This window comes from Leptonychotes weddellii, chromosome 3 (assembly GCF_054177405.1).
Source record: "Leptonychotes weddellii isolate Sample4059 chromosome 3, ASM5417740v2, whole genome shotgun sequence".
NCBI classification, from domain to species: domain Eukaryota; kingdom Metazoa; phylum Chordata; class Mammalia; order Carnivora; family Phocidae; genus Leptonychotes; species Leptonychotes weddellii.
Window position 1 is genome coordinate 70890426 of NC_138371.1, and position 12231 is coordinate 70902656.

Below are 12231 nucleotides of genomic sequence, written 5' to 3' on the forward strand. Positions count from 1 at the left end.
CAGATATCAAACTAATATCTACCTATAAATAAACAATAGTAATTAGAACTTCCTTGGAAGCTTAAGGTAAGGGTTTAACTCAACTGGGATGCAATGCCAACTGGATATTCACATAATTTGGCATAATTTTACTAGTCTTTTATGGTTCCAAGGTCTGGCCTTAATATAACTTTACCAAGATTTGGGGTTTTAGGTTTCCTCTGTTACCCTTCAGACATGACATCACTTGGGCATATTTCTTCTATCAATTAAACTCATAAAATATGCGATGCTGAAAAAAACGAAGCAAGCACTTTCTGACGGTCTCCACAGACAAAAGAAACAGAGCTCAAAGAGTTGAATCCAGACAGTTCAAAGTGGAGGTAAAGAGAGAAAGGGAAACAGAGGATGGGGAAGGCAGAGGGAGATAGACACACAAACCTCCTAATTAATTTTATTAGTTATTGAAATTTTCCGTTTGTCTACATTTCCCATCACAGGACCAGCTAACAACTAGAACAGAACCTGTGAATCAAAATATTTCCATATATACTTTTTGAACAGAATAAGTGAACAAACAGGCTGCCAACCCATCATATGAATGGAGAGCCAGTATTTGTCTGAATTTTCTGATTTTTCATTATATTCCCTTTGACAAAGGCATTTGCTATTGAGTTGCTAATTAATCTGTATATATCCCTATGTGAGGCGTGTTCAAGGAAACCATCTATCTCCTGTGACCTTTAAATAGAAATATTTCTATGTTTATCCCAAATTACCCCCTCTTTTTCACAAACCTTCAATAGATCATTGCCAATGAGCCTGGCCTTCAAAATATTACATAAACTGGCTCTAAACTGCTTCCAGCCAGACTCATCTATTCATTGTTTCCTAAACAAACCATGTGGTCTTAGCACTGAGCCACTGCTCATTACCCTCTCCCTCCTTCCCCCTCTTCCATAGCCCCTCCTCCAGGTCTTACTCACAGCTCTTCACAGCCAGACCACATCATGAATCTCCCCTAGGTTTTATTGTCACTCTAGCCTTGAAAGCTCCATACTTTGGTTTTGGTTAGACACAGGACACTTAGCATATGCCAGCGTGCAAGAACACACATACACATGTTTTCTCAATCAAATCATAAAAACACTTGACATAGGAGTCAGAAGACTGATTCTAAATCCTGGCTCTATCACTAGATATGGATAACTTCTCTGAGCCTTGGCGTCCTCATCTGGAAAATGGGGCTAATAATCCTTGAATACCTCCCAAAAGACTTCATAAAGATGTGTCCTTTATCAGCCACAGATCTTATACAAATAGTGTAATGATCTTTTTTTTTTTTAAGATTTTATTTATTTATTCATGACAGAGAGAGAGAGGCAGAGGCAGAGAGAGAAGCAGGTTCTCCGCTGAGCAGGGAGCTTGATGTGGGGCTCAATCTCAGGACCCCGGGATCATGACCTGAGCCGAAGGCAGACGCTTAACCAACTGAGCCACCCAGGCACCCCAGTTTAAGGATCTTTCCGTATGTTATAAGTCTTGCTGATGAAGGTACTGGACCACAGCTGTAGGAAGTTCCAGAGTCATCTTCCATTTTTCTCTCAATCCTATGTGGTTAACATTGACTAACTACTCACACTATTGAGCCAAGTTCTTTACAGGAATTAATTTAATCTCCTAACATGGGTGGCAGGTCCCAGAGCCTATCATCTCTACCAACCACAGTACCTGTGAGACAGATCCTCAACAATGCATTGGCCAGATGACTTCCCTATCATAGCCTCTCTCAGTTGGAGAGCCTCTCCCTTGGAGAAAAGACCCAACGAAGAGATGGAACAAGTGAAATCCATGTTTCTCACAGTGGGAAATGCTTGACAAATCTGCCTGTATGGTGCACCACAAGCTATAATTAAAGCTGTCACCATTTTCACCAGCAGGGCCATTAAAACAAGCTCCCAGCTGAAAAGCTGAAATGTACATTCTTAACCCAAGTACAGTTTTCTCTTTTTACAACTTCAAATAAACAAATACAAAAATCTGAAACACAACAAACCCAACACCTTCAGTTGTTTCTGCTAACAGAATGTGCTGAAAAGTAAAACTGAAAGTCTGTAGTTGCAGATTATTTTTACAGAGTCTGCAAATTTAGAAAGTCTTTTATAGATAATTACTGCATTTTCTGGAACCTCAGATCTTCAGGACAAAAGTCTATCAGGTTAAGGAGTTTCTTCAACATCTCTCTTCCCTCAGAAACAATATTCAGGTGTTACCTATAATGACTATCTTCTTATTCTTTTCTCTCCCACTCCTTTACTCTTACCTTTTTTTTTTTTTTGCCTTTTTACCTTACTTTTTTACCTTTATTCTTTTTCTTTTTTTCTTTTTTTTTTTTTAAAGATTTATTTATTTTATTTATTAGAGAGAGAGAGCATGAGAGGGGGGAAGGGCAGAGGGAGAAGCAGACTCCCCGCCGAGCAGGGAGCCCGATGCGGGACTCGATCCCAGGACTCCAGGATCATGACCTGAGCCGAAGGCAGTCGCTTAACCAACTGAGCCACCCAGGCGCCCTACCTTTATACTTTACTTTCCTTTTCTCTCTTTCTAAATTCAGTGTTAATAAAAATTTCAGTCAGTATCTGTCATCTTATCTCATGAAGAGAGAACTCAAACTTTGCGAAAAAATTTTTAATATATTTTTCTTTGTAGTTTTCCCCCCTGTAAATTGGACCTTATGGAAATAGATTAGATTTCTCAATATCTGTCCATATGGAAAGTTAGAATACAAGGAGTTAAGAAGAAGGAACACATGTAGAACAAAATAAAGATTACAACTCTCAATACTGAAGACTATCAAGGATCTGAGTTGATTTTGTCTAACTTGGGGGGGGAGAAGAGGGAAGAGAATAGAGAACAGTGATCATTTTAGAAATTATATCCCTAATTTATATAAACTGGACAATGAACAGAATTGAGTTCTCCTTGTTGTGAATCAAAATAAAAAGTGCTTTAGCTTCCAACTATACAATTCACAGATCTTTATCTCATACTACAGTGGTTTAAAGTTAAGAGGTTACATGATTTTCTTCCCCCAACAATTAAAATTGAAGGTAAAATGCTACTGTTGAAATAAAAGAACTCTGAAGAGCTCCCGAGAGCTCCACTCTTCTAGAATACCGCTTACTTTATAAGCAAACTGGTACAGATTTAGTGTTCCCATATATCTACATAAAATCAGGAAAACTGCTGTGAACACAAGCATTCATCGCAATCAAGCCTAATCAAATTATGGGCCAATGGTGCACATACGGAAATCGGTCTGCAGGAACTAGGTAACTCCTTGGAGAGTAAGGTCTTAGCACAATGCCTCACCGACAAACCTCATCCAACTAATCATATCTGAGAACCCTTCCAGATTCCAACTTTGCTATTTCTACTAATGATTCTATCTCTCATCTAATCAATCATATGCAAAATTTTCTCTTTACCACCATGACCACCAAGTCACTTCCGGAACATCTTCTTACTTGGCTTTTGCTCTATGTTTTTCAGGTACCGCCTGCAGAGGTCCAAGCAATAGCAATCTTTTTCTCCAATCAACATCCAGTACATTCCCCAGACTCTACACACCTGAAAAGATCAGCCACCTCATGTGACTTCCCATTCCACTGCCTACCAGATAAAAACCAAACTCCAAAATTCAAGGTTCTTTATTATGTGGCCTCTCCCTGATTCACAAGTATATACTACATGTATTTTAGGTCAGTTCTAAAACATCATAAAAACAAAAATTTGAGAAAAGCTCACTCATAATCTCCCCTTTGGTTAAAAAAAAAAGTCACTTTTTTCATTTAATAAGCTTCCCCCCTTCAATGCCTTCCCATCTGCAAATAGGTAACAATGAAATTGTATAAATACAGAACTTTCTGTCTTACTCCTGTCATTTGTTTAGGAAACACTTTTTCCTATTTCTGTGTTAACTTGTTTTGTAACAGTTAGATTGACCAGCTATACTGACCAGCACATTGATCAAGGTCTCCACTAGATCCTCTGGCATCTTTGTGTGAAGTGGAAAAAGGCACATCTTCGAGAAGGATTTGCAAAAGCCCCTCCTGCAGGGTACAACCCCCATAAAGACACGTGGACACCCTGATATTAAAACAGGCTCTTTATGAAGGAGAAAAAAATCATCCTGTGCAGGATAACATGGCTTGGAAGTTGGAGTCAGGCCAGCTCACTTCATATCCTACCTCCTATACTCGCTGTTTGATCCCAGGCAAGTTGCTTAACCACTAGAGACCTCAGTTTCTTTGCAGGGATAACAGTCGTCGTACCTCGTAAAACCACTGTGAGCAGTAAATCACCGAAGGCCCTTAGAACAGTGCCTGGCCCACAGTAGACGCTCAATGTTTTCCTCCCCAATAAAAATTATATCAATGTTATCTACATCTCTGTGCCTATTTTTAAGATTTTATTTATTTGACAGAGAGAGAGACAGCGAGAGAAGGAACACAAGCAGGGGGGAGTGGAAGAGGGAGAAGCAGGTTTCCCGCTGAGCAGGGAGCCCGATGCGGGGCTCGATCCCAGGACCCCGGGATCATGACCTGAGCCGAAGGCAGACGCTTAACGACTGAGCCACCCAGGCTCTCCTCTGTGCCTATTTTTAAATTACTTTACAAAATTAGTCCCATGGGGGGAAAATGCTTATCAACAAGCATCTAAATTTGAACTCTTCATCTCTTCATGTAAATTCACTAAAGATAGAGGTGGTCAATAGAATGATGACTATTCAGGAAATGTCATTCCTTTAAGATAATAATCTCAAGAAAAACAATGAAATTTGTTCTGGGGGATCTCAAGAATAAATACTAATAGAAGTTAACATCTTAGAGGAAACGTGGGTGTTGGTTTCCTCACCACACTGGGAAGGGTCAATCGGGGTGACCCTCAAGGCCTACCAGCTTTGGATGTATATGACCCAATCTCGCCATTAAATCACCCTCTACCTCATCACAAAGCTCCTGCTCCAGAAAGGACAGGTTCTTCCCTCTTTCCCAAACATGCCTGACCTTTGATGTAAGCTTTTGCTCATCTCATGCTTCTTCACTTTACTTCCACCAGAAGCACTTTCCTCACCCCGAACGTCAACTCTGGTGCCACTCAAAGTCCCAGTTAAAATCTGACCCCTTCTTACAGGCTCTCAGTGCTCCATGGATTTCTTTAAAAACTCAAAACATTTATTTATTGTCTATGTCACTCCTTAATTGAAGTCTAATGGCATGAAGTAATCATTCTTAAAAATTAAAAAATTACTTTCTCTTATATCTGAATACAACCTTTGTCTTCAAAAACCTAGCATGTACACATGTGCATATACAGCATCATTTATTTTAGCTCGACCTATAGCCACGTTAATAGAAATCTTAACTGAAGGCACACAAGACTCTAAGCTTACAAAACCACACAATTCCGGTCTCTACTGCATCAATATCAACATTTTTACCACTGGCCAAGCTGACAAATTCATGTAATACAGCATTTAATACCTGATATAACTGAAGGTGAATGTCATGTCTTAAAATTTTTACTAATCCATTTTAAATAGTTAAAAAATAAAGTCTGAATACAAAGAGGAGAGTGTGCGTCAACATTACAATTTTCTTTAAAAACGGTGTTTTTCTTTAATCAAGCCCCATTTATAAAGTGTTTTAAATTTCCTGAAATCTCATTTCCTCTTCCAAGTTTAACTAACACTTTTTACCAAGTGATAGAGGATAAGATAACTCAATCTACATTATCATCTGGAGATTAAGACAAGGAACTAAAAATCTACATTTGAATAAAGACATATTCCCATCAAACAAAGCTACCAGAATAAGCTACAGAACATGAATACCCTTCTACGCTTTCCCAAAAAATCGCAACATGAATACAATACACCTCAGAGGGTCAAATTCTTAAACTGAGGAATCATAATATGATAACAGAGTGCATCGAAGTTTAAAAGGCAGTGGGTTTCATTCCAGTACAGGTGATGGGAAGCCACTGAGATTATCGTATTATAAAATGGGGAGCAGTCGTGATACCCTGCCACCATGCACGACGAGCTCTCGTGGGCGTCATGTTCACCCGTGACTTACGAGATGTTCCGGTTTGAAGCCTCATCATCAGTGTGTAAACTGAAGCTGCTCCAGAGGCAACAGGGAGAGAAGCAGCTCTGGTGGCATTTGAACTGAAGATACTCAGGCAGAGAAACCCATCTGGTGGTGGTGTAAGGAATGAATGGAACCGGAGGAAGAGGAGACAGTAGGATGAGAAAGGACAAAGTAGAGGAGGCGAAGACAATCAGAAAGGAGATGGCAGAATGGAAAAGAAGGACAATGAAAAGAAAGCCAAAAAGTGAAGGAAGTGTGGGGAGCAGAGAAAGAAAGGGGAGAGAAGGAGGAGGAGGAAGAGAAAAAAAATGTAAACAATCTTTGGGTATATGAAAAGCAACATGTACCATATGCCTGTACTTCTGATTGCTGTTTGTTTTTTTAAGTCACAGATGCTATCAAATGACCAAATACAGAATTAGAATCCAGGCACAAATCCATGAACCACAAGAGCTGGAATATCACTGATATACATTGTTTAAAAACAAAAAGTCTAAACTTCAGGTCAATAAGGGGGCATGAAAGTTACTGCCACATTGATTTTCTTCAGTTACTAGAACCCATGAAGGAAGAATCAAAGGAAACCCAAATGTTCCATTCCTCAGCCCGAAACTGTTCAAACACAAGACAGAAGAATGTGATGTTGGTTTCTTAGTTAGTCATCTTCTAGCACATCTGCCAACCAAAAAGGTCAGATAATTGCTGAGTTTCTCAGAAGAGCATTTCCATCATGTCTTTCTTTACACTTTGGGTCTATTTTTCCAATTTGAAATGAATTCTGGCGAGTTCTACCTTGAGCCAACAGTCAAGCAAGTCAGGCTGGACACGGATGTCCCAGTACTATGCCTTCTAGAGTGCAGGACTACAGTTCTCCTCAAATCGAAGATATTCCCATATTTTATTGACTCTTCCACAAATTATGTGCTCTCAATGAACAGTCTTCAATAATTCAAAATTAGGCCTAATGAATTATTAATCAGAAAAATGAATCCTTATTGAGGTGGTAGCCGGCCAATAGGTGATACATTCCAGGTAAGAAATGATAAAAAAGCAAATTAAAATGTGCTTTGTAATTAAATTCCTTACACATAATTATATCTATACTAATGGTAAGAATTTCCATTTCACATACAAAGGTCATTAATGGAATTCTTCACACACGACTGGCCTTTCTTCAACTTCTAAATCAGCCTTGTCCACATGTAAAGTTGATGCAGGCTAGCTAGTTATAGAGCTCTTGGCCTGTTGCAAATACCACGAGACGGACTGAGACACTGCTCTTCATTATTATTAAACCATTCAAAACCCATTAATATTTTTGGCATTTCCAAACATGGAAAATCTGAATGGTTGATTGGAAGCATCATATTCAAATATCAAACCCTTCGGCAAAACTGAACTTCATTATCAAGATATTAACTTTCTATGACCAAAACCCAAGTCAAAGAGACGAGGTAATTAAAAGAATAATATGAAAATTCTGCAAGCCACATTTTCACTGATTTACAACTTGATACATGGACCCTACTACCAATGACCCAATACCTATGGGAATCTTCAACACTGACCCGAACATCCACTTGCCAGATCAAGCCTGAAGTGACCTAAATATTTCAAGCTATGAAGAATAAGCAACAGTGGGGAAGGGGGGCTAATTAATAAAATGTTTATTCAACTATTTATGAACTTGCTCTGGATGTCATCTCTATGTTGACAGGCAGGAGTTCTGATTTACCTACCCATGTATCTTAACTGTAAGTACAGTGCCTGGCAAATTATGGAAGCTCAAAAATATTTTTCAGTGAATGAATGACTGTAGGTATGAGTGAATAAACAATCTCAGTGATATTATACCCATTAGTCGTACAGGCGGTCAGCACCCATCCTTCCTTAGCATGGTGGCATTTCAGCCATGAAAGACTAGAGAAGAAGCCTTAGGAAGAAACAAAAGGTTGACAACTGAGCACACTTAACCAAAGGAACACTGCCTAAAAGCATTTAATTAATAAAAATGATGACTACAGCATTTTGCACCTCTAAGAACACGTCCCACAGAACACATGCCTGAGTTACCACTGGAAGAAGGGAGGGGAGAAGAGAATGAAGAGTCAACAAGGAATCCCTGAGATCCTCAAATCTCAAGAGGTGCTGCCTCTACCCAGAAAACAGAGCCTAAATCACGAAGTCAGTATCTCCCTGGTTTCGAAAACTTGTCTATGGAGTCTGCTGCGCTCTATCATTTGGCAGCAGAATTCTCTTTCTGCACCGAATGAAGGGCTGGTGTTTCCCAAAAACTATTTAAACCTGTAGAGTATTGCCCAAGAGATGATCCCATGAACTCCCGAAGAAACTTTCCATTTGCATCGTTGCAGATATAAGTGCTGTGTGGAAAGATACAGCACTGCGTAGCCCAGGATCATCAACAGAAGCGAGGCACTCTGCGATCCCAGTGTTGCCTACCGAACGCGCCTCCCTCCTGGTTCCCGGAACTCACCGCAGCGCAGAATGTCTTCCTGAGCGGGACACACTGTTGCCCACGGGGGAGGGCAGGTTGCTCCCTCTGTGCAGATCCTCGATGGACCTACTCCAGGGCTTTGATTTGTCCACTGAGCTCTCCACAGTGCTTTCCACGCTTTCGAAATCAAAACTAAAACAAAAGAGAAATGCCACTGAAGACTTAAAAAGTGGACAGTCACACAAATACATGGATGTGCGTAACTGGCTCCTTCCTATGATGCATCCGTGCCCAATAATGGGCAGTCCTTGCAAACAAAGAAAACCGAAAAAGCAACGCAAAAAGAAATTCCACGGACTCAGAGTTAGCTTCAAAAATCCAAAATGACAAATACTGGGCAAGGCAAAAGAAGAGTCGAACTACAAGGAAAAAATAAATAGTACTGTATTATTTGTATTTTACTACAAGGCTTACTAACTTACCAATGGCTAACACTGCTATGGTGAAAGGGGAAGGAAAGATCTTACAGCTGTCTTCATTTTGCTTTAACAAGTCAATATGTAGGCTTATACTAATTTATTCCTACCCATCAATTTTCACTGAGCATTTTCTCCTAGTGTGTTGGCAAGTGTACTTTTCCAACCATATGTGATACATTACTTGCAAAGTTATGGATTTGCTTTGATTTTGGAATCTCTTCCCAGTGTGGTGCTCTTTAAAGGAGGACTGGTGTTTCTCTGACATTTTTTGAGGTTATTACTCATGTTGACCATGTTAGAATAAATGGTAAGTTAAGTTGCTCATTCTTGTATAATTTTAGGGACAAAATTTTTAAATAGCCAGGCCTTTGTGTTCTGTGCATTTTCCCCTCCCAAAGACAGGAGCTCTGCCTTCTAAAAAAAAAAAAAAAATATATATATATAATCAATTGTTTCTACCTCTAGTTCCACCCAGCAACACCTGATCAGACAGAGAATAAACAGAAGGCAGCTATAATTAATACCAGATGGAAAATCTGGGCAGCTATCTCAGAAGAGACAGTAACAATACATATTGGCAATAACAAGAATGACTCTTTATAAGGGTACCATCGCCAAAATAAAATATTTTGCTAGAACCGTCATCTGTAAACTAGGCGATGCTGTCCCTCTATTAAATACTAATCCAGGCGGCAGCCACTAAGGATCATCACTGAATGCATCTGGCAATTTTGTCATGCCTTTGGATGCAGGAAGCAGAGCTGAATAGGAAAGAGGTGGGATTGAGTAATCAAATTCTTAAACACTAAAAATAGAAGACTACAACCGATAATCAGAGAAGGTAAGCCGAGGGGGCACCCCAAGATCACCCATGTCATCAACATTCTCGCCAAGTCACTCTGCAGCCCCCCACGTCGTTCGGCTATCCCACAGGCTTATGCTCCTCTCAGGTCGCCCACCCCATGGAGCAGAAGAAGGAAACGCACACCTTGGTGAAGCATCCTGTTTTAGGAACAGAGCATGAGCCTGTTGGTGCACATTACCTGGGCTAGGACAGTAAGAAATTTTTCAGCCCGTTAGTTTCAAGAAAGAACATAAATTATGTCTCTATATATAATTTGCTAAATTAAACAACACAAAACCAAAACTAATAAGCAGAGAATACAAAGGTAATGCCAAAAAAAAAAAAAAAGTAGAGAAGGAAACCAAAGCTCTGAGTTCTGATCCTCTGGGTTTGATCTTACACCACACCTAGAATTCCCTCATGGTAGCACTGCCCTTTCCCATTGGTCTGAGGTGAGGGGACGTCTGGGAAAACTGGGTGCACAAGCTCTACTGTGATGTAGGTAAAAGGTTAATTACAGCCGACATGTAATACATAGCATGCCATCCTTTTCCATTACAAATGAAGTCTCTTAGCTCTTCCTTAATTCCATAACTTTTCCTCCAGATTTTAAACTATGCAGCAGGGTAATATTATCGTGTTTTGGCATATAATTTGAAGTGTGAGAGAGGTTAGCAGTTTTTGACACAACGGACATAGATAAGAAACAACCTTTGGAAGAATATGCTATAAAAACTAGGACTGTATTTCAGAGGACAATTTCTTAGAAAGATAAGAACTTGTCTATCGGTGTTTCTTACTCTATTCCATATCATATACAGGAGATCTCAAACCTGAAACTGATCCAGTCAGTTTCAGTTTATACTGTAATTTTTGCATCCACTGAAAAGGAGTAATTACAGCTTCCTCCTCATGAATTCTCAAGGAAGTGCTGAGGATTGTAACATCTGGTTAAGTCTTAGAACTTCTTTGGAGTGATGCAATATGAAAAACAAGTTACTGCTTTTAAAAGAAGCATTGAGGGGAGAAAAAACACCACCTGGGCCCAAATGTCTTCCGGTCAAATTAAAAATACAGTATTACTTCCTCAATCTGTGTGTGTGTGTGTGTGTGTGTGTGTGTGAGAGAGAGAGAGAGACAGAGAGAAAGAGAGAGAGAATCTGTGGATACTGCAATATTCTTTGACTAAAGAAGGAAATTTCTGTTGTAAAGCATTCCAGAAGCCTAGCAAATGGGAAAATTTTATGAATTAACAAAAAACAAGGTTAAGTAAATTGATTTTCTTTCCTGCTCTGCTGCAATTTTTCCCCTTCACCTTACGAAGGGGAAGTCAAAACAATACAAATACATATAAAGTAGAAAAAGGAAAGCCTCTTGTTTACTCTTTCTTCCAATCCCACTTGATTTGGTTTATCTGCAATCATTTTCTCTGCATTTACTAGCACATACAAATATACACATACATATACATATATAGAATTTTTTTTTAACAAAAAAAGTTCTTTTCTGTGTCTTGCTTTATTCACTCAAAAATATAGCATACACCTCTTTCAATGACTGCCAGGGTATTCTACCATATGGATATATGTAACCTGAGCACTAAAGCACTTTTTAAAATAAGGACTCTAAGGGTGATTTTTACTCCCCTGTTTTATTTCTGCCTTAAAAACATTTCTAATAATGATTATATGATTTGCTTTTAGTTACTTGAGTAGAAACAAGCCTCCTTAAACCTTACCACATCTGCTTCTGGGTTTCCCCCCTCAGTGCTGTATGTAATTTTGCCACTCACTTCCATCTTCTATGACCACATGAAATTCAAAAGCCAACAAGCCAAGTTTTACTTACGTGACCGCGTACTGCGCAAACGATAGATATTCCACTAGAACATCAAGACCTCTGTTTTCTTCGTTCAGAAACTCTCTGACCCATCTGTTAAAAAACAAACACCATTATTACAGAGGTTCATCACACACTCTGCCATGAGAGAGCCCAGTGAACACTGTTAACTGTTCTGCCAGAAACATTCACCAAAAGGAGTAATGGAGGAAGGCCCAGACTCCATCACACCTAGTAGAAACTTTTCCATAGAGCAACTAAAAAACCACAGCATTTTGGGGCACCTGGGTGGTGTAGTCGGTTAAGCGTCTGACTCTTGGTTTCAGCTCAGGTCATGATCTCAGGGTCCTGGAATGGAGCCCCAGGACAGGCTCTGCGCTCAGCGGGGAGTCTGCTCCAAGACTCTCTCTCCCTCTGTTCCCTCCACTCCCCACACACTCTCTCCCTAAAATAAATAAATCTTTCAAAAAAAACCACAAT

General features: G+C 39.6%; 1 protein-coding gene and 1 long non-coding RNA gene across 9 annotated transcripts in view; both read right to left on the bottom strand.

Annotated features, from left to right (window-relative positions):
- Positions 1-12231, bottom strand: part of FMNL2 (formin like 2) — a 307029-nt gene that overhangs the window by 78721 nt on the left and 216077 nt on the right. For all 8 annotated transcript variants that reach the window (XM_081814428.1, XM_081814431.1, XM_081814429.1 and 5 more), the window contains 2 exons: positions 11761-11844; positions 8629-8781 (listed from right to left, as the gene is read on the bottom strand). In XM_081814428.1, coding sequence (XP_081670554.1) covers positions 8629-8781; positions 11761-11844 — 237 coding nt within the window. The remainder of the gene's footprint in view (positions 1-8628; positions 8782-11760; positions 11845-12231) is intronic.
- Positions 556-8616, bottom strand: LOC145720553 (uncharacterized). The gene is made up of 2 exons (XR_014143610.1): positions 2554-8616; positions 556-2340 (listed from the first exon to the last, which is right to left on the bottom strand). It is a non-coding gene; the product is annotated as an uncharacterized LOC145720553 (long non-coding RNA).